This window comes from Mesoplodon densirostris, chromosome X, assembly GCF_025265405.1.
Source record: "Mesoplodon densirostris isolate mMesDen1 chromosome X, mMesDen1 primary haplotype, whole genome shotgun sequence".
Taxonomy (NCBI): Eukaryota; Metazoa; Chordata; class Mammalia; order Artiodactyla; family Ziphiidae; genus Mesoplodon; species Mesoplodon densirostris.
The window spans coordinates 136465627-136492183 of record NC_082681.1 but is presented as its reverse complement, the minus strand read 5'-3'; the positions used below and the strand labels follow the sequence as shown (position 1 = coordinate 136492183).

General features: G+C 48.6%; 1 protein-coding gene and 1 long non-coding RNA gene across 3 annotated transcripts in view; one reads left to right on the top strand and one right to left on the bottom strand.

Moving 5' to 3' along the window:
* Window positions 1–11070: 11070 nt before the first annotated feature.
* On the bottom strand, window positions 11071–19828 carry LOC132482409 (uncharacterized). 2 transcript variants are annotated; one of them, XR_009530918.1, is made up of 3 exons: window positions 19652–19828; window positions 18731–18890; window positions 11071–12136 (listed from the first exon to the last, which is right to left on the bottom strand). It is a non-coding gene; the product is annotated as an uncharacterized LOC132482409 (long non-coding RNA). The 2 variants fall into 2 exon arrangements; XR_009530919.1 differs by having other exon boundaries at window positions 18731–18855.
* Window positions 19829–20005: 177 nt separating this feature from the next.
* The window catches only part of CD99 (CD99 molecule (Xg blood group)), a 28155-nt gene continuing 21603 nt past the window's right edge, over window positions 20006–26557 (top strand). Inside the window, exon 1 of the mRNA XM_060087810.1 lies at window positions 20006–20120. Within this exon, the coding sequence (XP_059943793.1) occupies window positions 20054–20120 (67 nt within the window). The 5' untranslated portion in view covers window positions 20006–20053. The remainder of the gene's footprint in view (window positions 20121–26557) is intronic.

Here is a 26557-nt window from a genome sequence, read left to right as displayed (position 1 = left end):
TGTGTTTTTTTTTTTTCCTCCATTACCTGGATTCTTTTGGTTTTCCTGGTTGTCTGTAATGAGCAGACTGCTTTCAAGATGGGAAAGTAAACGCTGCACTTTGATGCTCAAGGGAAGGATGTTAGCGATACGACACCAGTAGAAGCAGCTTAAGAGCCCAAGCCAAGGGCAGCTGTGGGGCAGGAGGGGGCTCTCGGGGAGCAGGCTGGGATGGGGGGACCCCATGAGCGTGGGAAGCAAGGGTGGCCCCGGGGAAGAGGCAAAGGGACGTTTTCAGGATTGGGCTGCCCCCCCCGCCCCCGCCCCGATCTCACTCTGCTCACTTTGCCCCACCCTAGCCCACACTTCCTCTTTTCTTCTCCCCACGTAGCCTCACCGGCATCCTCTGCCACCACGTGGGATGCCGCCACCCAAAACTCCCTTCCGGCTCCCCTTGGAGTCACAACTCCTGCTTCTTCTTCAACGGTCAGCACAGCGATTGCTTCCCCTCTCGCGAACCCCTCTGATCCCCATCTGGGCCCCTGCCAGACCCCCTGGGGCCCCCTTTGGAAGCATGCAGAGCCCCAGACCCCTCATCACTGCTGTTTGCACAGAGGTGCTTCATACTCTGTTGAAGATTTGGTTCCCAGCCTCCTTCTCTATTGGATTCTAAGCAGAAGGAAGGTGGACGTCTGGCTGATCTGGGCAGACCCTGTGCGTCTGGTGGTTTTCTAAGCTGGACCATCACCATGGGTGCGGGACATGGAATATTGCCGGCCCTATCAGTAAACAAAGGATGTCACAGTCATCAGTGATGGCAGCCAGGTGAGAGGGTGAGCCCTGAAGGAACTCAGGAAGGAAAGACTACCTGCGTCTAGCAGCCATCAGGCTGCAGCCACTCTCTGCGGTGAGCCCTGAGGCCAATTTTGTCAGGGTGGGGTCCTCCTCCCAGCCTCCCGGTGTCCAGAGAAAACCCAGCGCAGATGTAGAGCAGCCCTGGGCGGTGAGCTCAGCTGTCTCTTCTGTGGGGTGATCTTCCCCAGATCCTTGAACTCTCCTGGGTCTCCCTCACCTCCTTGGTCAAGTGGAAGTCTCCGGGGTTCTCCTTCTCTGTGACATGTGGCTCTTCAGAGTCCGGGGCGGGGGTGCAGCCTGAGCCTCTCTGGGAACCCCTTCCAGCCCACGACCTCCTATCTCTTTGGAACACACTTGAAACTCTAGAATGGGCTGCTTGGGTTTCTCTTCCGGGGCTGTCTGTGGGAGTCCCCACCCCACAAATGCACAGATGCCTTCCCTCACCCATTCCATCCTCTGCTTCCTGCTAGTGAGCCACCCCTGCTGGCATCAGCCACTTCCTGACACAGGGACCCTTGTTCAGAGCTTGCTGACAAGGCGCCGCCGCCTGAGTGGGAACCCCGCGGGGCATAGCCCACTGCAGGACATTTTTGCAAAAGTCATTCAAATTCCTGGTCGTTTACATCCTGTCTGCAAACACATTTGAACATGTCTTCCTCCTCACTGGGCACATGACTCCTTGCCCTTTCACTGCCAAACCAAGGCGAGGTAGGGAGGGTTGTCTATACTGCCCACGGGGTGGCCAGAGACAGAGTCTCCGAGGGTTTGAAAGTGGGGTCAGAGTGTTTGGTTTCTCCTAGAAGCCAGGCATGTGGCACTCAGGGCCACACCAGCTGAGTTTGCGAGTGGCTGGCGGGGCAGCTGAGTGACCAACCAATGAAATGAGGCCCTGGGAGAGTTGGGGGGCTGGGATGCCATTTCCCTGCCCCAGTAAATTGCATTTTCTTGTCCTAGTTCTGGAGTCTTCCAGCTCTTTTTCCATCCCAAGTGGGCAATGGGATGTCTTTGCCTCTAGCCTGTCTCTGGGGTATCACCCCACTGTGCGCTAAGAAAGACAGAACATGGACCAGGAGACCCAGCTTTTTCAGTCAGTGTGTGTATTCTTTTCCCCCATGGTGCCCATTATGGACACAGGCAACAGACCGCAACAATATTCGAGTTGCCTGTGGATTTGTCACCAATCATAATCACAGGTATTTTCATATCACTGCAGTGGACTTTCAAATAACTTAAAGTATCATCCTTTATACTCATCACCACAGCAAAATTATCATGGTTATCATGTCTATAGATCCCTTAATTTAATGGATCTCTAAATGCATGACAGGGTTTACCTGACAGCAAATGAAACCATGATTTATCAGTTGCCCAGGTGAATTGAAGCATGTTTGACAGCTGGGAAAGATCATTCAGGATTTTTTAAAGTCCCCTATGTAATAGGATTTTAGACTTGGGAGTCAATCTAGTAGGATTTGCTGCCCGATTTTAAGATGACACACACGTTTGAAGATCTTGACTGTAGAATAGGTTTTAAAATGCCACGTTGGTTTCTAACAGCAGATGGATCTTATGTTGAGGCAAAACTGTATAACCTTGGTGGTATCTAGTGTACACATGTGTGGGCACGTGTGAAAATTTGCAATTCTTTTCCATATTCATCTAAAGTGGAAGAGAAATGGAAATAGAGTGTGCTTCTTCTGCAATTCCCATACCTCTGCTTTATTTGTATATCAATTTCTAAGAGGAGCTAGTGGGCTGTTTTGCCTTTCAGAACAATACTCTTCCCTAACCCAAAATTTGAGCTGACCTAGAACCATCCCCACTGGACCCAACAGGGGACATGCCAGCCTGAATTTTAGTGCTGTTTAAAATACATTAAAACCTGAATTGCTTTTTGAAGAGCTACCTTACCCTAGAACAAATATGGAGATGTTCTCAAGTGGAAATTAGACATCTATCAGAGCATCCCAAACTCTGCTTTACATAAGAGACCCACAACTGTTAAGAAATGTTGTCGATTCCTTGGGATTTGGAAATACAGTTCTAACCAGAAAACAGGAACTGCATTAACCCTACCTCTAAACACTTTCAGTTGTCTTTCTATTCAGAGTTGCATTTCCACCTTCTGTACAAATGCAGTGATGACGAGGAGGTCATGAATGCATGACTGAGTTCACTTCTGTGTGACCAGAAATCTTCCGTGTTGTGAATGTGGGCATCTGTGACTCTCCCCAAAGGTTTATCTTTAGTGTGGTGAATGTGTGATGGAGATGAAAATGTTCCGTATTCTGAGGATGGTCCATTTTCCTCCAGACCATGGTCAATCACTGTGGCTTCAAAGGTAGATGTTCAAGCTCCGTTTTGCCCACAGACGGAGGCTGGTTATCACCTGTTTAGCAAGGGCACCATTAACAGCTGTGACCTCCCCAAGAGGAGAGTGATTGTGGTTGTCATATTTTTAAATTTTATTTATTTAATTTATTTATTTTTGGCTGCATTGGGTCTCTGTTGCTGCGCATGGGCTTTCTCTAGTTGCAGCGAGCAGGGGCCACTCTTTGTTGCCGTGCCCGGGCTACTCATTTTGGTGGCTTCTCTTGTTGTGGAGCATGGGCTCTAGGTGCGCGGGCTTCAGTAGTTGTGGCATGTGGTCTCTAGAGCACAGGCTCAGTAGTTGTGGCACACGGGCTTAGCTGCTGCACGGCATGTGGGATCTTCCCGGACCAGGGCTGGAACTCCTGCACTGGCAGGCAGACTCTTGACCACTGCCCCACCAGGGAAGCCTGTTGTTGTCATTTTAATCGTGCCTGAATTTTAGCTGACATCCTGAGGGTGGAGAGCTCTGTGGGTGATTCCCATTTCTCAGCCAAAGTGAGAAGCAGGGGTCTTACCTCCTGTGTCAGGGGAAGAGGCATGGACGTCTGCACAGAATCAGAGTGTGGAGTGATGGGAAGGCAATCAAGGGCGTCTACTGTAAACGTTTATGATGAATAATCCCTTCCGCCTATCGACATTGGTCGCGGTGCATAGCCCCAGAGGGAAGAAGACCCTGGAACAAGCAAGCATTGAGGAGAAAGTGAGGCTCAGGGCCTGGGTCCAGCCCACCCGGGAAGATTCCAAAGAGTCTCAGGCAGCTCATTTCTGTTTCCTCTTTGGAGGGCTGGCTTTGGCGACTCATTCATCCAATCAAACGTTGCACAGATAGCTACCGACCTAACCTGTCTCAGAGAACCAGCCCAGAGGTGGAGACACAGGAGAAAGGGATGGCTGGGGCCACCCAGGGAGGGCATATGAGACAAATCCTCGTGAGTGACGTCAGTGAGCGTCACCTTAAGGGATGCAGTCAGCAAGAAAGGGGTGAATTTTCATTTCAGAACCTTTGCTCTGGGAGCAAAGGATGGATTTCAGGAGGACCAGATCAGAATTGCAACGATATGTCCTGAAGGCCAGGGGGTCTGGATGATGGGCAGACAAGAGTGTGAAGGTGACAAGGCACCCGACGGTGACGAGTTCATGGAAGGCTATGCCAGATAACCAAGGGTCACCTTGGTCAACTCATTCATAAATTTTTCTGAGGGTTAAGCACCGAGCCTCACCGTGCCCCCACCGAGCCTGTGTGTGTGTGTGTGTGAGAGAGATTTAGGGTGACTTAGCGGGGAGGAGAGAGAGATGGCAGGGGGCATTTGCTGAGGTGTGAGAGGGAAGGAAAGAGTTCCTCCGTGGGACTTCCCTGGCGGTCCAGTGGTTAGGACTCCGAGCTTCCACTGAAGGGGGCACAGGTTCAATCACTGGTTGGAGAACTAAGATCCCACATGCCTTGTGGTGTGACAAAAAAAAAGAAAAAAGAAGATTTCCTCCTTGGAGGAAGGAAGAGGTTGCCTACATCTATTGCCCTCGTGTGAATGACAAGACTTGGAGTGTCATATGGGATCTGGCTTGGATGGAGATGCCCACTGGGTACCATATGTGTGATGGTGGCCGTGCCAGTCTCCACGAGACAAAGGTATTCTGGTCTCCTTGTACCTGGAGTCCTATGGAGGGCCAGGAAGGGGAAGAATAAAGCAATATTCTCCTCCTGCATCTTGAAAGAAAGCATCACGGGCACCATCTCTTCTGTGCAAAGGAGAAGACGCACTCCACTCGTCAGTGACGTGGTTGTCGACGCTCCAGTGCAGACGGTCCTAGACTGTGTCCAACTTTCTTCAGGTTTGAGATGAGCGCGTGAAGGTTCAGGTCTTCAGGTCTGAAGCACGTCTCATCTATTTGGGGAATGTGCACTTAGGAATAGGATGATTTATTCTTATGCGTTGGGCAGAGGGGTAAAGATGGGGGTGATGAAGAGAGACAGAATTGCCCACCACTGGGGCAGTCTCCGGTAAGACACACGTGCTATTTTTTGCCTCTGGGTCTGTGCTGTGTTTTTAAAAATATCTGTGGCTGATAAAATAACAAAATACTCAAAATATAGGAAAAACTAAAGTCCCTAAGATACCATAAAATATCTTCAGTTTATAGAGATCACCATCATGTATCTTCAATTTGTAAAGGATTCAAATAGATACATATAGAAACTGCACGATAGAGTGAATTTTATTCTGATCATAAAAGAATAAAATTTTTTTTGTTCTTTGGAAGATTCCTAAGGAATAAGATTTGAAATATCAATGCTTACTATAAAGTTGCTTAAAGAAAAAAACTCAAAAAAAAAAAAAAAAGAATCCATGGCAATGGACAGAAGCTTTTAAAACATCAATCTGCTACCCAATCTAACATTTTTCAGTTCCTGAAAACAAAACCTGCACCAGAACAGGAAATCTTACTAATCTTCAGCCCTTCATTCTTTGTGGTTAAACAAAGCCGGATTTAGAGCTGCACAACATCTCCATGGAGAAGGTGAAAACAAAACAGAAGCAAGAAGAGTCAGCGGGAAGCCTGAGCTGAGCCACGAGGAGACCCAGCAGCAGCCAGGGAGGGGCTGTGGGCAGGCACCTGGGTGCAGCGGGCCTCTTCTGCTTTTGTATAGTTTGTTTGCATTCCACTTGGTAGTGAAGCAAACAAACAAAGCCCCGCAGAAGTACCTTCATTTGTCCTGACCCCAAGAGAAGGGTGCTCCTTCTAGACGAATAAATATCTTATTTTAACACCATGGTCGGAGGGAAAAAACGGACCTAGGGTTTTCCCTGAGACACATTTACTTAATTTATGATTTAACAATTTTTTTTAAATTTTTAATTTAACTCATTTTATATTGGAGTAGACTTGGTTTGCAATATTGTGTTAGTTTCAGGTGTACAGCAAAGTGAGTCAGTTGTACATATATTCATTCCTTTTTAGATTCTTTTCCCATTTAGGTTATTACACAGTACTGAGTAGAGTTCCCTGTGCTATACAGTAGGTCCTTGTTGATTATCTATTTTATATATAGTAGTGTGTATATATCAATCCCAAACTCCTAACTTATCCCTCCATCCTTAAAAAAAATTTTATTGAGGTATAATTGATATACAATATTATATATAAGTTTCAGGGGTACGACATAGTGATTCACCATTTTTAAAAGTTATACTCCATTTATAGTTATTATAAAATATTGGCTATGTTTTCTGTGTTGTACTAAATATCCTTGCAGCTTAGTTATTTTATACGTAATAGTCTGTACCTCTTACTCCTCTCCCCCTATCTTGCCCCTCCCCCTTCCCTCTCCCCACTAGGAGCCACTAGGTTGTTCTCTGTATCTGTGAGTCTGCTTCTGTTTAGTTATGTTCACTAGTTTATTGCATTTTTTAGATTCCACATGTAAATGATGTCATATAATATTTGTCTTTCTCTGTCTGACTTATTTCACTAACATAATGCCCTCCAAGTCCATCCATGTTGCTGCAAGTGGCAAACTTTCATTCCTTTCTCTGGCTGAGCCGTATTCCACTGTATATTAATTTACAGTTTGAGAATGGACTTTTGTGTCTCAAGAATTATGTAGGTGGGCATTTCGAAGGATAAGGGGATTTGAGATTGAAGACGCTGTGCTCTCAGCATGGGGTACACGCTTATTCATCAACGCCACCCTGCCCCCTGTGAGATAAAGGACATGGGGTGGTTGTGCCTTGCTTGGAATGCACACTAGTCCCTCTGGGGTGGAGCAGGGCTGTGAGCACCTCCCCGCCATCACCCATAAAATCAGGTTTCTCCAAGCAAGGAAGAAAGGGAGTATCTTGGGTCCGGTTCCCCAGAAGCAGACCCTGAGATTTGCTTTCCCGAGAGGACGCCCTGGGGGGTTCAGGACTGGCCCTCAGGGAGCTCTGGAGGAGGAGTCAGTCCTCAGAGGTCACCAGACACACCCATGGCAGCCCCAGGTGGCCAGCAGCTCAGGGCCCTGGTGACAGAAGGTCACAAGATCCCCAGGCATGTCCAGCTCGCCACCCAGGGGACGCAGTGTTCCAATAACGCCAGCCTCTGGGGAGAGTCACTGGTCCAGTGGGTAAAGCACCTGCAGACCGGGAAGATGGAGCTCAAAAAAGCGAAAAGGATCCCAGGGGAGCTGGATGAGGCAACTCGATGGTCAGCTGGGTGGACAGACCCCCCCCGGATGAAGGGCTCAGTCCTGCAAGGCGGCCTCGAGCTTCAGACTCCAGTGACAAGTCCGGGCGGCACCAGGACTTCTGACCGACCGGCTATAATTTCAAGGTTCCCAGGAGCCCTCTTTGGTTTGATTAATCTGCTAGAACGGCTCACAGAACTCAGGAAACATTTACTCACTAGATCTCCGTTTTATTGTAAGAAGAGCTAACTCAGGAACAGCCAGATGGGACCGATGCAGAGGGTGAGATGTGGGGAGGGGGCAGGGGACCCCAACACCCTCTCCAGGCTGCACTTCTCCCCAGATCTCCACGGGTTCACCAACCTGGAAACTCTCCCAGCCCCATCCTTTTGGGGTTTTATGGAGACTTTGTCACCTAGACATGATTGATTAAGTCATCGGCCATTGGTGATGGATTCAACTTCCAGCCCCTCTTCCCGGCCCCTCCCGGAAGGTCAGGGGTAGGACCGAAGGTTCTAACGCTCTAATCACACGTTGGTTGCCCTGGCGACCAGCCCCATCCTAAGGTCCTTTCTAAAAGTCACCTCATTCACGTAAGCAAAGACACCTTGATCTCTCACGTCCCTTAGGAAATTCCAAGGATCTTCGGAGCTCTGGGCCGAGATTGTGGACAAAGACCAAATATCTAGCTCTTATGCTAGATCACAAATTCCCAGGCAGGCAATTGCGTGCCCCACAAGTTGCTCTCCTGGTTTGACAAGGGAGAAGCTGAAAGGCTTGCAACTTCTCTGAGTGAGCCTTTCTTTTCATTGGAAAGGTTCATTCTATTGCCTTCCACCCATGTCTGTGGGTAGCAGGTCAGGGACGGGCCAACCCAGCTAAGGGATAATGGGTACATATTTCAGGCTGCGCCAGCTGTCTGGTCACTGTCATGACTAAGGCACCTTGGTGGGGGGGGGAGGAGTCAGGGTTTAATGAAGACAGTTTCGGTTTAGGAAGGTGAAAAATTCCGGAGGTGGAGAATGGTGAGGGTCATACAACAGTGGGCATGTACTTTGTGCCACTGAGTTGTGCAGTTAAATATGGCTAAAATAGTATGTTTTATATTTTGTGACTTTTGCCTCAATAAAAAAAAACATTAAAAAAAAAATCACCTGGTCAGCCCTATAGAGGGAATCTGCCTGATAGGCCCCTGATGTCCGCTGAAGGAAAGTGACCTTGCCACACCGAATCCGCTGTTTTTCTGGTGTAACTTCCTTGTCCTGCTCTCTTCTACCTGCAAAAGTCTTTCATTGTGTACAGCTCCTCGGAGAGCTGTACCTTTCTATCTGCTGGATGGGAGGTTGCCCGATCCATGACTCATTAAATCAAGCCAAAAAAACCTTTACAATTTACTCAGTTGAATTTTTAAAAAATTGGAACTCGTTTATTATCCTGGATAAGGTAAAGTGCAAAGTATTACCAGTGTTTTTCTTTTTTTTTAAAAAAAAATACTTCTTGGGCCTCCCTGGTGGCGCAAGTGGTTGAGAGTCCGCCTGCCGATGCAGGGGATGCGGGTTCGTGCCCCGGTCTGGGAGGATCCCATATGCCGCGGAGCGGCTGGGCCCGTGAGCCATGGCCGCTGAGCCTGCGCGTCCGGAGCCTGCGCGTCCGGAGCCTGTGCTCCGCGACGGGGGAGGCCACAACAGTGGGAGGCCCGCATACCACAAAAAAAAAAAAAAAAAAAAAAAAACTTCTTTTGAGGTATAGTTGACTTACAATGCCGTGTTAGTTTCAGGTATACAGGAAAGTAATTCAGTTTTATATATACATATGTGTCTATATATATATATATGTGTATGTATACACTTTTTAAGATCGTTTTGCTTTATAGGTTGTTACAAGATATTGAGTAGAGTTCCCTGTGCTCTACAGTAAGTCCTGGCTGTTTATCTATTTTATACATAATGAAAACATTTGAAATATTGTGAGAATGACCAACGTGTGACCCAGAAACATGAAGTGAGCAAATGCTCTTGGGAAAAACATGCAGGGTCGCCTCAAAGCTTTCGTTTGTTACAAAAAACAAAAACAAGGGCCTCCCTGGTGGCGCAAGTGGTTAAGAGTCCGCCTGCCGATGCAGGGGATACGGGTTCGTGCCCCGGTCTGGGAGGATCCCATATGCCGCGGAGCGGCTGGGCCCGTGAGCCATGGCCGCTGGGCCTGCGCATCCGGAGCCTGTGCTCCGCAACGGGAGAGGCCACAACAGTGAGAGGCCCACATACCGCAAAAAGAAAAAAAAAAAAAAAACAAAAACAAAAAACAAAAACAAAAAAAACAAAAAAAACAAAAACAAAACGAAACAAAACAACTGCTCTATCTTAGAAGTGCAATAAAATGAGGTCTGCCTGTAACTGCAAACAGAAAGAAAGGAGTTTGTGGTGTTTGGCTGCCTTCACTGTCACTAGAGAGAAATCAAATCTGGAAGCCCCCCACCCCCGCCATACACAGACCCACCTCCTTGACTTTGCAAGTGTTTTCTCTCGGGGCGTGTCGTGGCCTGGGGTCACCCTGACCGGAGCACATTGGCTGCCAGACAAGCCAGCTCCAGAGGACGAGGGACATATGATTTTTACGTGGCTGGTGATACCAAATGTCTTCCAGATGCTGGATGACCCATTTTTTAAAAAGTCTAATCCGTCATTAGAAAATGAAAAAGTATATAGGTGTCCTTTTCATTTTCATTGAGTAAAAGTCACCTTTGCTCACACTGATTTTTAGGGCCATTAATGGGTTGAAACTTGGGGACCCTTCAAAGACATGTGGGAGACCCTGAAATAGTCTAAGCCGAGGGAGTGTTGAGATGGGAAATGGAATTTCAAGGCAAATAAGCATGGCAGCTGGAGTGCCCTCCAGGTGTGATTATTAATGAATGGTTCCTGACGGGCTGTGTGTTGAAAACATTAACAGAGCAGATTCACACGCCCCGGGAGATGAGGAACCTTATCATTTTATTTATTTTATTTTGTTCTCTTCTATTTTTTTTTTTCTTGGCTGTGTTGGGTCTTCGTTGCTGCGCACGGGCTTTTTCTAGTTGCGGCAAGCGGGGGTTACTCTTTGTTGCAGTGTGCGGGTTTTGCATTGCAGTGACTTCTCTTGCTGTGGAGCACGGGCTCTAGTCACATGAGCTTCAGTAGTTGCAGCACGTGGGCTAAGTAGTTGTGGCTCACGGGCTCAGTAGTTGTGGTGCAGGGGCTTCGTTGCTCCATGGCATGTGGGATCTTCCCGGACCAGGGCTCAAACCCGTGTCCCCTGCAGTGGCAGGAGGATTCTCAACCACTGTGCCACCGGGGAAGTGCCTCTATTTTTATTTGTTTTATCTTATTCTCTTCTATTCTACTTTATTCTTACTTTATTCTATTTATTTTACCTTATTTATTCTTATTTTATTCTTAGTCGCACTTATTTTATTCTATTCTATTCTACTGTTCTTATTTATTTTGTTTTATTTTAGTTTAGTTTAGTTTTTCACAATTTATGGGATTTCTTTGTATCCCAATTTAAGCAATCCAACTGTAATCCAAGTATTTTAAGACAAAGGGTAAAGATATTCCCTGCCTTGATATTTGATGAAATTGTGAATTATTGATCATTTTTAAGGTGTAGTAATTTTTAAATATGAAATTTCACTTTCAGAGATACTCAAATATTTATTGATCATTTTTAGGGTGTAATAGTTTTTAAATACGAAATTTCACTTTCAGAGACAGTTACTCAAATATTTGCAGATGAAGTTTTATGATGTCTGGGATTTGTTTGTAAATAATCCAGGGTGAGATGAGGAATAGATGAAACAAGACTGGCTGAGTTTACAAGCGTGTACTATTCTTTTTTACCTTTGAAGAAAAGAACCTCCTATTTTAAATGAAACATTGAAAAACAGATTATATGGTGCATTCACAGGGGTGACGGAAGGAATTTGCTGAGTGGAGTTTGGCTCAGTGATGCCTTGACACATCCTAGCGAATGTAGGGCCATTAAGAAGTGGTTCGTGAAGCCCATTGCTCATGGTGGGCTGAACAGAATGGTGACAACCTTCCCACGTCTGGGCCACTCCCCTCCCCGTGAACTCCAGCACAGAAGCAACCTCAGAAGACATTTCCCAGCTTCCCTTGCAGCTGAAGGAGGGGACCTGAATCCTGGGGTCTGTGACCAGATGCATATGTTCCCAGGCTTCTCATGGGGGGCTCGAGACACAGCTAGAAGTCAGTCTCTCCAGAGGCAGAGATGGGACAACAAGGCTGAGTTCCCGGGGCTGTGGTGCCCAGAGAAATATCCTCACAGGCCAATTTTGGAGTTTGGTTTGGGGGCATTTTCTTGGCTGCAGGGTCCCAAGGCTGGTTCTCCAGCTGAAGTCATTTTCTGATCGTGCATAACCAACTAGTGCAAATTTAGCATCTTAAATCAACACACATTTGTTATCTCATGGTTTCTGTTGGGCCAGGAGTCCAAGCCTGGCTTAGCTGGGTTCCTGCTTCAGGGTCTGAGCAGGCAGCCATCCTGGGATAAGCTGGGCTGTATTCTCATCAGATGCTCAGCTGGGGTCAGGTCCACTTCTTGTGGAGTTTGAGGCTGTTGGTGGAATTCATCTCCCAGCAGCTGCAGGCAGGGCTGATGCTTCAGTATCTTGCTGGAAGCAGCTCTCAGGTCACTGATCCTTCTGTATCATGTGAGTTCCTCTATCTTGGTCATTTACCTCATGGCAGCTTGGTTTGCCAAAGCCAGTGACTAGAGGAAAGAGAGAGAGAGAGAGAGAGAGAGAGAGAGAGAGAGAGAGGGAGAATGAGAATAGAGCTTTTCTTGCTAAGAAAGCTACATCGTGTGTAATCATGGCAGGGACATCCCCTCCTTTTTGCCATATTCTCTGGGTTAGAAGCACACCTCAGATCCCACCCACACCCAAGGCAAGGGGATTATACAAGATTACAAACATATAAACATTTCATATCTGGGCACCCACCGGCTCTTTTAGCAATTCTGCAAATATCCAAATTCCTTTTTTTTTTTTGCAACATCATTCAGAAGTCTATTCTTTTGCTTGCACCTAAAAAACTTAATAGAGGACAGATAAACAGTGCAGCAGAATGACTCAAAACGACACTTGTGTCCCTTAATTATTTCTGCCTCTGACTGTCCTGTGTCTCTCAACCCTCCCTCACACACGCACAAAAAAAACGATGAAGTGAAGAAAGGCAGGTCAGTGCAGAGAGGATATCGTTAAGAGCATGGGCTCATCATTGTTTTACGGGAAAGACTGTCAGCACGGGTGTGATCTTTGCATGCATTTCCAGGGGCTGCCATAACAAATTACCTCAAACTAGGTGTCTGACAAACAACAGGAATTTATTTGCTCATAGTTCAGGAGACCAGAAATCTGGAATCAACAGGTCAGTGAGGCTGATTCCTTCTGGAGGTTCTGGGGGGAGAATCTGTTCCACACTGCAGCCTCCACTTCATTCATGTGGCCTCAGAGGCCACCTGTGTCTTCAAATAGGTCTTCTTGGACCACCTCCTGCCAATCATCCTCCATCCTCATCACCCTCTCTATCCATCACCCTCTGTATTTGTCAGCGTTCTCCAGAGAGACAGAAAAAATAGGATATGTGGACGTATGTATAAGAGAAGATTTATTATACAAATTAGTGGTGGTCCAGTGGTAAAGAATCCGCCTTCCAATGCAGGGAATGCAGGTTCTATCCCTGGTTGAGGAACTAAGATCCCACAGGCCACAGGGCAACTAAGCCCGCGCACCACAACTACTGAGCTCGAGCGCCTCAACTAGAGAGCCCACATGCTGCAAACTACAGAGCCCACACGCTCTGGAACCCGTGCACCACAACTGCAGAGCCCATGCGCTTTGGAGCCCACGTGCCACAACTAGAGAAGAGAAAACCCACATGTCACAACTAGAGAGAAGTCCACGTGCCCCAATGAAGAGCCTTTGCATCACAAAGAAAGATCCCACATGCCTCAATGAAGATCTCACGTGCCACGACTAAGACCCGAAGGAGGTAAATAAATAATAAATAAATAAATAAATAAATAAATAAATAAATAAATAAATAAAATCATTTTAAAAAAAAGAAAGATATTGGCTCATGGTTATGGAGGCTGAGAAGGCCCATGGTCTGCTGTCTGCAAGCTGGACACCCAGGAGAGCTGGTGGTGGTGTCAGTCCAAGTCCAAAGGCCTGAGAACGCTGAGAAGATGGATGTCTTTGCTTAAGCAGAGCGGGAGCAAATTCCTCCTTCCACCATCTTGTTTTTCCATTCTAGCACTCAGTGGGTTGGATGAGTCCCGTCTACATGGGGTTTGACCTCATTCTTTTGGTTTCCAGCTTTCTGGAAGAGTCTTAGCCAACAACTTTATACTCCTGACATGGCCTCAGATGTAAAATTAAAGCCACATGGACTTGCTTGCTGGCATCTGTTTTTTGTGTGTACCACTAAAAATGAAGTATTTCTTCCCCATGATCATTTCCAGTCAGTGGCATTTAAACAGGAAAAAATTACGATTTTGACTGTGAAATATTTCCTGTGACTTTTGGCTATACTAGTGTTCTACTTGTGCTTTTTTTTTTCTTTTCCTTGATACACTCTCTTTACATTAGGAAGCACCAATATTTCAGATATAATTAAAGACTATTTCAAACACTCCTATATACATTTTTTTAGTCTCAATTTTCTAACATCAGCTCGATGACAGATAGATGAGGGAAAAAAATGATTCCTACCGATGAGAAATGCTGACAATAAGAAATAGAGTTCTAGGGGGCAGATAGCTGTGTAGGTGGGGGCTTGGAGGAGGGAAATGCTTGTGGGCTTGGCCCTGGTGACTGCCAAAGGCCAACGGGTCAGGTGCTGCCCAGGCTTGAAGATTAAAGCCTTAAGCTTGAAAGGGCACTAGAGCTCATCTGATTCAGGGTAGCGGACTGGCTGAATATACACCAGATTGCAAATTTGTCAGTTTTGGCTGACTACCCAATAATAATTTAAACATCAGGAGAAAGTCTGGTGAACATGATTCGGTGTGGCCAGGTGCTAATATCATTCATCCATCCATCCCTCCATCCATCTGACCTTCCTTCCCTCCATCCTCCCACCCTTCCATCCATCCGCTCACCGATCGATCCATCCATCCACCTACTCCCCACTCACTCATCCATCCATCCACCTGTTACCCACTCACCCACCCATCCATCCATCCACCTACTCCCCACTCATCCACCCATCCATCCATCCATCCATCCATCCTTCCATCTTTCCATCCATCCACCTGTTACCCACTCACCCATCCATCCATCCATCCACCTACTCCCCACTCACTCATCCATCCATCCACCTACTCCCCACTCATCCATCCATCCATCCATCCATCCTTCCATCCATCCACCTGTTACCCACTCACCCATCCATCCATCCATCCACCTACTCCCCACTCATCCATCCATCCATCCATCCACCTACTCCCCACTCATCCATCCATCCATCCATCCATCCTTCCATCCATCCACCTGTTACCCACTCACCCATCCATCCATCCATCTATCCTTCCCTCCTTGTTGTCTCCCTTTCTTCCTGCCATCTATTTTGTGTACATGTGAGACTTCAAGTTGACCGTCCCATATCCTTTAGCCCTTCTTCCACAGTATGGAGCGTTGATTTTATTGCGGGGGGTGATGTAGTGGACATTGTTGATGCTCCCCAAGCCTGGACACCTGACTGCCAACAGCTATGAGTGTTGGCTATTAACTGCGCCTTCTTCACAGAACGGTCCTGGCCTGAAGACGAGACACCTTACCCTACAGGTTATGCCCATATACTCCCTTCCTAGGGTTGAAGGCAGTGCCTGGCCAACGACTGATGACTGCGGTGCACAGAAGCCCCTCTGGCCTCTAGGAGATACATTCCGTGCCCCAGAGTGCCCGGCAGGGTCAGGGTAAGCCTCAGCCCCAGCTGACACTACCTCCTTGCTCAGCTCTTGCCCCTTTCCTGGCCAGCCTCCCTAACTTTCTCCTCCCAGGAGCTCTCTCTCCATAACCCATTGGCACAAGAATGCCCATCTCAGGTTCTGCTTCTTGGAATGCAACTTGAGCCTCTTCTTTCTCATCGGCAGTACTTGATATTTTCTGCCAACTCCAGGAGGGCACTCTGCTCATATATTTTCTGGACTTCAGGCTTCCCATGGTCCATCTGTCTGTTCTCACTGCGTCCACGTCCATGGGTGAGAGGGGAGGTCAGACTCCATCCTATTAAATTACCATCATATTTCCAGGACCTCCTTCCTGAACTAGGTCACACTATAGGGCGTTCTCCAAATTTCCACTCTTACAATGTTAAAACACATTTACCTCCTATTCAAAAATAATACAGTGCAGAAAATTTAGAAAACACAGACACCAAAACATCCCTTATAATATAAGAACTAATCCGTACTAAAGGTTTAGTGTGTATCCTGCTATTTACTTTCACTTTATTTATAGAGACTTTCTATAGAACATGCATTGGCTTAGGCTGTGCCTTTAAGATCTACGAGTATTTGCAAATCATTAAACATTCTTCTACGATGCTTTCAAATGGCTGCCGAGTTTCCCAGTACACACTGATCTCCTGTAGTGCCTATAGTTGTTTTTTGTTGTGTTTGTTTTTACTATTTTGCTGTTGTAAAGAATATTCTTGATGGATGGAGGTTGTTATGGACTGAATGTGTGTGTGTGTTCCCGAAAATTCATATGTAGAAGCCCTGATCCCCGAGGTGATGGTGTTAGGAGGAGGGGCTTTTAGGAGGTGATTACGGTTAGATGAGGTCATGAGGATGGGGTCCCTGTGATGGGATTAGTGTCCTTATAAGAAGAGGAAGAGATTGTCTCTCCATGATGTGAGGACACAGCAAGAAGGTGGCATCTGTAAGCCAGGAAGAGAGCTTTGCCAGGAACTAATATGCCCATGCCGTGATCTCAGACTCCCAGCCTCCAGGACTGTGAGAAATAAATGTCTGTTGTTTAAGCCGTGTGTGAGCATGTGTTTTAGGGGAAATATATACATAAGCATGAATATCTGGCTTGGAGAGCAGGTTATGAATGGACCAAAGTCAGATGAATTAACAGTTAAAAACTGAAGAGATAGACGAGGTCCCAGCTTAAGACGGGGAGTCACCAAGGGTAACACTGAAACACAGAATTGCCCTTTGCACCCATCAAAAATGGTCCAACCTTGGTCACGTCCTGTGGTTCAACCAGTATAATGCACGTGTACCTGAAGCAGGTTTGTTTGCCTGACACCAAGCAAGCCAAACGCTGTGATGCTGAGGTTTGCAGCCGAGAGAAAGGGTGTATTCACGAGGCAGCCAGGTGAGAAGACAGGAGAAGAAATCTCACATTGGCCTCCCTGAAGGTGAAGGGCTTAGGGTATTTATGGGGCAAAGCTGAGGTGTGGGGAGTGTGTGGAAAGGTGACTGAAGGTAAGAAAAAAATGTGGTGATCACATTGGTCAGAATGGCCATCATTAAAAAGTCTACAAATAATAAATGCTGGAGAGGGTGTGGAGAAGAGGGACCCCTCCTACACTGTTGGTGGGAATGTAAATTGATACAGCCACTGTGGAGAACAGGACGGAGGTTCCTTAAAAAACTAAAAATAGAATTACCATATGATCCAGCAATCCCACTACTGGGTGTATATCCAGATAAAACTCTAATTCCAAAAGATACATGCACCCCAATGTTCATAGCAGCACTATTTACAATAGCCAAGACATGGAAGCAACCTAAATGTCCATCAACAGATGGATGGATAAAGAAGATGTGATACATATATACAATGGAATATTACTCAGCCATGAAAAAGAATGAAATAACGCCATTTACAGCAACACAGATGGACCTAGAGATTAACATACCAAATGAAGTAAGTCAGAGAAAGACACGTACCATATGAGGTCACTTATATGTGGAATCTAAAATTTTGTGTTCTAAAACACAAAAGAACTTAGCTACAAAACAGAAACAGACTCACAGATATAGAGAACAGACTTGTAGTTGCCAATGGGGTGGGGAGTGGGGGAGGGAAGGAGTGGGAGTTTGGGGTTAGCAGATGCAAACTAGTAGGTACAGGATGGATAAACAGGGTCCTACTGTAGAGCACAGGGAACTGTATTCACTGTCCTGTGATAAACCATAATGGAAAAGAATATTAAAAAAAGAATGTGTGTGTGTGTGTGTATGTATAACTAAGTCACTTTGCTGTACAGCAGAGACTGGCACAACACTGTAAATCAACTATACTTCAATAAAAAAAATTTTTTTTAAAAGAAAGAAGTGAGTTGACCGTCACTCTGCGAAGGTGCAACTAAGGTCCAGGCTTCTTCATGGGACCATTGTTCAGAAAATGTTGGCATTAACTTGTTCTGGGGGTTGAGTTTTTGGCCCTGAGATGTGAAAATGTCATCAAGTGGACTCTCATAAATGCCCAGTTGGAGGGTCTGTAGTCTTGACCAGTCTTACCCGGCTTGAGCTCAAACTGAACACAGCTGAACCCAAGTTCCTGAAAAATAACTCAGGCAAACATCTTACTGTTTAGGCACTGTGATGCTTGGGGAGCATGTGAGGCTTTTTGTTTTCTGGGGGGTTTTTTGGTAGCAACAATTAAAGTGATCAGTGAAGGCAGGCTCCAAGTTCATTATGTATTAAGCACGTTACAGTTTAATGCATCTAACTGATGACTCCCCTGGGTTCCCCACTCGGAGCAAGAGTCCTATTCCCAAATGCATTCCATCCAGCTCCCAGCCCAGCTTATGGACTTCACATGGGTTCTATGGTGTTTAGATACAAGTGAGGAAGCTTTTTCAAGTAATTTAATTTTCATTCTGGAAGTTAGAGCTTTTTGAAGCCAAAGCATCTGCATGATGTTATGGAAATTTTTATTTTGAGCTAAGGAAGGCAGCACTTAAAAAAAAAAAAGAGAAGTAGCCAAAAGTCATCTTGATAAATTACAGAAGTCTTCAGAATGCCTCTCTGTAGGGACATAAATATAAAACCTCCAGCCCTGGCATTCAGAGAGCAATGGTGCCTAAAGTTATGGCTGATGATGGGGACTCAGCCCCTCAGTGACCAAATGCACACAGCCTCCAGAGGCTTCTAAAAAGAGAAAAGTGTCAGCCGTGGTACAGCTCAATTGTCAGAGGTTGGAGATTTGCCAGGTAGGGCCTTTCTTTTGAAGGTAATTGGGGTGAACTGAAAAGTTCCCAGGGAAGGGTCTTTGGAATTTGACCTTGGCAGGAAGCACATGGTTTCTTTTATCTATGCTTCATTCAGAGGCTGACTTACCTCAAGGTGCCAAAATGGCTGCAGCAGCTCCAGCATCCCCTTCCTCCCTCAGAAGTGCCCTGGACGTCCTCTTGTTTACAGCTGACCAGGGTCCATATATCCTCTATTGGCCCCAAGACTGTGGTCTGGGAAAGGGAAGTGGTAATTGGCAGAGTCAAGGCTGAAAAGCGAGGGGTAGAAAAAAGATATAGAGAAATTTGCATGGAGGTATGGGGCTCTCTGGCTGAGTGGTCAACCAGGTTAGCTACAAGAAGAGACACTTCAAAGGCAGGGTTTTTGGTTTTTGTTTTCCCCCCGAAAATGATTACATTACCTTCCTGCCTGTAGACTACAATCATGTGTTGGGGTTTCAGTTGGCCGAGAAAAAGAACCACCTTCTCCCTGGGTCCAGGTGTGTTTGTTCAGACTGCTGGCCGTGTAAGATAAGCAGTCTGGGGGCCCTGGGGTGTGGGTCCAGGCACCTCTGGCCAGATGTGTGTCTGACCCAGGGGGTACACGTGACCGTTGTGTATGGCGGCGGCAGGGAGGAGGGGCCCTGAGTCATCCCGGGAGCCGGAGGGGTGTGATGGGTAGGACCTGGCCCTGGATGGGTAGTGTCGGGAGGGTAGAATCCCGGAATGTGACTCAGGGCTATTTCTGAGTCTGACACCTTCGTTCCAGTGTCCTGAAGGAACATGGATAGAATTTTAAGCTAATATCTTAATTTAAAAAATATTGTAAGCCCGGGACAGGGAAGGGCACCCACACTGCAGCTGTGGCTTGTGACTGTCGCCGGAGATGCCCCTCCCCCCCCAACCTGGGCGCCAGCTGCCTCGGATGGGGGAGGGGAGACATGTCCCACCCCTCCCCAGGAGGCTCCTGCAAAGAAGGTCCATGGTCAGGCTGGGAAGTAAGGGCAGCCCTGCGCCCCAAAACCCCTACCCGTGCTCTGCGCTCTGCTACTCCAGACTGGACTTTGGGGACCGCGGGCTGTTGCACCCGAGGCAGGGCGTCCACTCTTAGCAGACCCCGGACGGGGGGGCTTCACTCCGTTGTCTAGAGAGGCCGCCCGGGGGGTCCCCGTTAAAGAGGGCTGGGAGGGTGGAGACGCGGCCCTACACTTTGGGAGCAGGAGGGACTGGCCTCTCCCCGCCTCCCGCGCGCGTGCCCTGCCCCTGCGGCTCCCCGGGGGCCCGGGGGTGGGGCGGCCGCCAGCGGGGAGGGCTGAGGCCGGGGCGGGGCGACCGCTGCACCCTGACCCGGCCCCGCCCCGGGGGTGTCCCTCCCACCGCCGCCGTCCGCGCGCCACTCCCGGGACAGACCCTTTGCGTCGTGGGGCGCACCATGGCGCGCCGGGCGGCCCTCGCGCTGCTGCTGCTCGGCCTGCTTGGCACCCAGGTGCCCACCCGGGGTGAGTGAGCGGCGGCCGGTGGGGCTCACGGGGGCGCGGGCCTGGCTTGGGGACCCGCGTCGGGGCCCCAGGGAAGGGCCGCGGGAGGGGGTCGAACCTTGCGGGACGGACGCTCCGTATGGGGTGGACATACTTCGGGGGACATCGTGCGTAGGACACAAAGTTTGGGGGGCGCACTGGGGGACCATGCACCTCGGGGGCGCGCTGTGCGGGGCCTACACACTTTGCGGGACGCATGGCGAGGGACGTATTTTGGGGGGCGCACTGTGTGTGTGGGGCGCGTGGAAGGGGACGCGCCGGGGACCCCCGAGCCCTCCTTCCCGCCTAGAGGGACCCGCTGTGCCAACGGGTGGCCAACGCCCCAAGCAGGCGGCCTTACCCCTTCCTCCCCGCTTTCTTCCCGGGCGCCTTTGGACTCACTCCGCAGGCGAATGTCAGCGTTTGTTTTCACATTCACAGACTCTTAAAAGTTGGGAGGCCCCTGGGTGGGGCGGTGGCCCCCGAGTCCCCCCTCCCCCCTCCCCCCGGGGTTCCCTTCAGTTCCCGGGCGCGGGTGTGCGCCCCTGCGGCCGCCCCGCGCCCCGGCCAGAGCGCTGGCAGGGCCCGGGGACCGCGTCTTTGTTCAGGCGCTCGGTGGCCGCCTCCGGGCGCCACGCCCTGCGGCCCGTGACTAAATTTGGACTCGGCCGGGGACCCTGAAACCCGGGAAAGGGGGAGGAAGGCAGGAAAAACTCGGAGCTCTAGAAACGCCCAGCCGCTCTTGGGGTGTCCGGGCCGCGGGGACTTCTGGCGAGCGCGCGGTCGGGTACAGAACGCCGCCGCCAAGGGACACGTGTTCTCAGCCGATCGTCCGTGTGTCCGAGTAGATAATTCGGAAAACCGCACCCAAAAAAGTGTCAGGAGGACAGGACGCCCGGGACGCCCACACTCCCCAGCCAACCTGGCCCGTTTCTCGTTCTTGCCTGCGTTTTCCTGTCTTTCTCCTTTTAAAATGGAAGTTGAGATCCTGTTTTCCTCTCTCTCTCTCTCTCTCTCTCTCTCTCTCTCTCTTCTTTTAAAAGGAAAGTGGGGATCCTGCTGGGTGTGGCATACAAAACAGGTTTCTCCGACTAACGGTTGTTTTGTGTCCTTTATGTGGTTATTTTTAAGTGGACAGCCACTAGGGCAGTGTCTTTCAGGAGTGGTCTGATCGGTGGAGGACACATTTCAGGAACCAGACACAGGACAGAGAAGGCCCGGTGTTTACCTGGAAATTTCCAGCTCAGCGCTAGAGGCCAGCGTTGAGCCCTGGTCCCCCGCCTGATTTTTATTTTAGGGGGGATTTGCTAATCGATGTCTGCATTTTTTAAAATGTGTGCCATGTATTCTAGAAGCTGTGTGTTCGTTGCAGGCTTTAGAAAAAAATTCAGCCTGATCCATGGGGAACTCTTGGAATAGTTTACAGCTTGGTGGGGAGGGCCTGGGATGGGTTTCCTGTTTCTCAGTTTCCTGCCCTAATATCCCAACTAGCTGCCTCACCACAGAGTTCTTCATTAGTTGTTGTTTTTTTTTTTTCCTGCTGTGTGGTTGTCACACCTGCTCATGAGAACTTTTCGGGCATCCCCCTGGCTATACCTTCATTCATGTTTCATGAGTTAATTGCCCTCTGAGCACTTAACTGTGCGCCTCGCCCCAGGGAGATGGATGTCAAGGGGTTCTGGTCGCCCAAGAAGGTGCCATCTGCTGGGGGAAGGGAAACATCTCATCAGGCAGATAGGACGCAGGGCCAAGGAATGGTAACAGTCCCACAGTCAAGAACTCAGGGGTGGAGAACACAGTCTTGGCCAGTGTGAGGGTTTGGCTGAGTTGGAAGCTGTCTCTGGTGACAGTTGTGTTTTGTTTGTTTGTTTTTAACAGGTTTCACATACAGGTTATAGTCTACCCTGTATATAAAATGTGTAATTTTTAGAAAAAACCCAGAGCACCGTTACGCTAGAATTGCCTGATTTCTATGCAGGTTGCTCCCAGCCACTCCGGGTTGGTTGATGCTTTCAGCCAGCAGATGTTGCGGATTTAATGGCAGGGGGATGGGAGGGGGGGGGTACAGAGCAGCGGTGGTGGGGGGGTGGAAAGCCAGTCTCGCCCCGAAAGAGCAGAGAGGGGACAGGGCCTTCATACATGCTGATCTCTTGGAGGGCGCCTCCCCTTCCCTGCCTGATCCTTCTGGGGTCCGAGGCAGGGAACGGACTGTTCCTAAGGTACAAATGGGGTTTTATCAGGAAAGTTTGCTTTCCAGTTGCTGAAGTTCAGAACACACTTCCCTATAGAAATCGGGGTTTGGCTTCGTTTCCATTCTGGCTACAGACGTCCATTGAGTCAGGGGTAGATCTTCATCGGGGTGCAGATAGCACTGGCCTGCTTCCCGAGGCCTTGGGACCCAGGGCTCTTGTGTTCCCAGGTTTTTCTGGAAATCCCCGTGGGACAGTGTGGAGTGGAGAGACGCAGGGGCCCTACAAGGAAAGAGGCTACTTTGGCTTTCGATAGAGCAGTGCTTCCTCCCACCACCAGGGACACTTGGCCATGTCTGGAAATGTTTGTGGTTGTCTCAACCGTAGGGGGCGTGCTCCTGGCATGTGGTGGGTGGAGACCAGGGATGCTGGTCCACAGCTCGCAGTGCCCAGGACGCCCCTCATCAGAGAGTCCTCCAGCCCCAATGTCCGTCGTGCTGAGGCTGAGAAACCCTGACGGAGCATGGAGACTTAATATAAATCATCTATCTATCCATCCATCCATCCATCCATTTATCTACCTATGGCTGTAGTTTGCAATCTGGGATGACTTGGTCCCCCAGGGGGACATAGGACAATGTCTGGGGACGTTTTTGGTTGTCACACTGGGGGGAGGAGGTGCTCCTGGCATGTGGTGGGTGGAGACCAGGGATGCTGCTGCACAGCCCACAGGGCCCAGCACGCCCCTCATCAGAGAGTCCTCCAGCCCCAATGTCAGTAGTGCTGAGGTTGAGAAACCCTGGAATTTGTGTCACAGATTCCAGGTTGTTGGTAGATGGGGGTTTGGATTCAGTAGTCTTCCTCCAGGTAGGACACTCACATCCCGGGCTTTAGAACTCCTGGTACCTGGGCCACCTAAGTGCGGACCGGGTGGGAAATGGGTCCAGGAAGGTGCTGAATCCAGGACCCCACGCTCCATCCCAGCCTTTGCACAGTAGCCAGTGCTGTTTGAAAATCCAGAAACGCCTAGGGAAAGCGACATTTCCTGGGCAACTGGCAGGTTTCCGGGGATTCCCTCATCATCCCCACCCAAGCAGGCGTGGCTTCTCCAGCTCCCCATCCAGCTATTCCTGTTTCTGCTTGCCAGGCAGAGAAAGTGAGTTTCGTTGTCCTGCCTGCATGTTTGGCTCTGATAAAAAGTTAATTGCGTGTTATTTCCTTCAGGGCTTTGGCTCTTTCTTCATTCTCAGTTTATGATGGTTCAACCCCCCCCCCTTTTTTTTTGCATCTAGAGATATTAAAATACTTGATTTGGGGGGGTTCTTCATGGGGGGGATGCACTTTTCTTCATCTGGATGATATGCTAATTGTTCAGAAAAAGAATGCAGGTGGTCGAGTAGTTAAATCCATCCAACGTGTAGGATGCAGGGATTTCACGGATGAAGTCTGGAATTTTTTCCAGCTGAGGTTTTCCTCCCAAAGGAGACTGACTACCACACACATGAAGCCCATGTATTTGTTCCTATTGAGATTTTCCAATCACCGTGGCTTCATTTAGAGAGAAAAGAATCCCATGCTTTGTATGACTTACAGACGGGGTTAGAAAGAAGACGGAAGTTGTCTTGGGTTGAGGTGCCAACTCATTCAGCGTCCTGGCTTTCCGCAGAATCCTTCAGACACCCAGCTGTTTGAGGACGCCCAGCCCTGGTGGCATCTGGGGATACACATCTGGCACGGGACATCTCGCTGAGTCCCCGTGTGGTTTGTTCTGACACCCGGTAAATCAGTGGAGACTGCTCTTTGATCTCCTTTGCCAGTTCTTAGGGTTAACGGTGGAGTGTGTGTTTACAGATCTCCGAAAGTCCTTTTGCGGGGATACAGTGGTTTTGGATGTGTTTTCTGCAGACAGAGGGGTGTTTTCTAACCCTCAGAGGATGACACATACTTGAAAATGAACTACCCACAGGCATTGTTATCCACATGGGTTTCATGATATAAGTCACGGCAGCCCCTTCGTGGCAGTACTATTTACCAGAGCGTCTTTGGTGGAACAGGGAAGGTGTTGGAGAATTAGAATTCAACCCAACGTCAACCCAGAAAGCCTCTCCGCCAAGGTAGAAGGGAAAGAAACCCATTTTATGATCGAGTGAGCGTGATACCAGGATGTGACATGCATCACAGGTGACCCACTAAGGCTGCAAAGACGCACTTTTAAAAGTAGCTAAGTAAATGTCACCCATTCTCTACAGGTTGTCAGAACAGGCTCCTTTAGCCGTTAAACATATTTACCCACCTTGGAAAAGGACAGAGAAAGATCTGGAAGCAAAGGGCGAGGGAAGAGAAGTCTCTTCCTTTGTTTCCACCAGGGCTTTTATTTTTAATTTACAGTCACCCTTCCAACCTTACAGGACAAAGACCCACATCACACACACACATACAAACATACACACACACTTCAACCACAGTCAACAACCGTGAATATTTTGTTATATTTGTGTCCTTCTGGGAGAATGGCCAGGTTGTGTAGGATACACAAATGGCTGGTCTTACGAGATGCTGCCATATTGCTTCTGATTTTGGCTTTATCCTCCCAGGGAGTTCTGGTTGACCACCCAACACTAGACGTCCTTTTTTTGTTTGTGCCTAATCTCTTGGGTGAAAGAGGTTAACTAACCAGAATTCCTATGTGTATTTACCTAATTAATAGGACAGGCACACCTCGGAGAGATTGTGGGTTCGGTTCCAGACCACCCCAGTAAAAGCAAGTCACAGGAATTTTTTGGTTTCCCAGTGTATATAAAAGTCATGTTTACATTAGAATCTAGTCTGTCGGATGTGCAGTGACATTATGTCTTTAATAAAAAACAATGGGGCTTCCCTGGTGGCGTAGTGGTTGGGAGTCGGCCTGCTGATTCAGGGGATGTGGGTTCATGCCCCGGTCCGGGAAGATCCCACATGCCGCAGAGCGGCTGGGCCCGTGAGCCATGGCCACTGAGCCTGAGCATCCGAAGCCTGTGCTCCGCAACGGGAGAGACCACAACAGTGAGAGGCCTGTGTACCACACACACAAAACAAAAACAAAAACAAACAAACAAACAATGAACATGGCTTAATTGAAAAATACTTTATTTCTAAAAAATGCTCACCATCCTCTGAGGCTTCAGAGACTTGTCGTAGTAACATCAAAGATCACTGATCAAGGTCACCGTCACACACATATCATAATGAAAAAGTTTGAACGATTGCGAGAATTACCAAAGTGAGACACAGAGACACGAAGTGAACAAAAGTTGTTGGAAAAGTACCAGTAAATTTGGTCGAAACAGGGTTGCCCCCAAACCCTCAGTTTGTAAAAAACACAGCAAAGCTAAACGCAATAAAATGAGGTCTGCCTGTGTCTTTCACATCTGCATCTGTATCTGTCCACATAGGGACACAGGAGTTCCTTTTTTTTTCTTGCTTTTTGGAATCTGCTGTTTGTATTCTTCGCCTAATTCTTTTTTTCTTAATTTATTTATTCATTTATTTATTTATGGTTGCGTTGGGTCTTTGTTGCTGCACGCGGGTTCTCTCTAGTTGTGGCGAGCGGGGGCTACTCTTCGTTGCGGTGCGCGGGCTTCTCATTGCGGTGGCTTCTCTTGTTGCCGAGCATGGACTCTAGGCCCGTGGGCTTCAGTAGTTGTGGCACACGGGTTCAGTAGTTGTGGCTCACGGGCTCTAGAGCGCAGGCTCAGTAGTTGTGGTGCACGGGCTTAGTTACTCCGTGGCATGTGGGATTTCCCAGACCAGGGCTCGAACCCGCGTCTCCTGCATTGGCAGGCGGATTCTTAACCACTGCACCACCAGGGAAGCCCCTCTTCGCCTAATTCTTATGGTACTTTGGGGAGTTGGTACACGGCTGTGTTAGTTTCAGCTTTGTCTTGAATGACTCAGTGCGGCCACCATCTCGCTACTCATATTATTTTTTAAAAACCCCGTAAACAGGGTTTCCCTGGTGGCGCAGTGGTTGAGAGTCTGCCTGCCAATGCAGGGGACGCGGGTTTGCGCCCTGGTCTGGGAAGACAGCACATGCCGCAGAGCAACTGGACCCTTGAGCCACAATTACTGAGCCTGCGCGTCTGGAGCCTGTGCTCTGCAACAAGAGAGTGGCCCCCGCTTGCCACAACTAGAGAAAGCCCTCACACGGAAACGAAGACCCAACACAGCCATAAATAAATAAATTAATTTAAA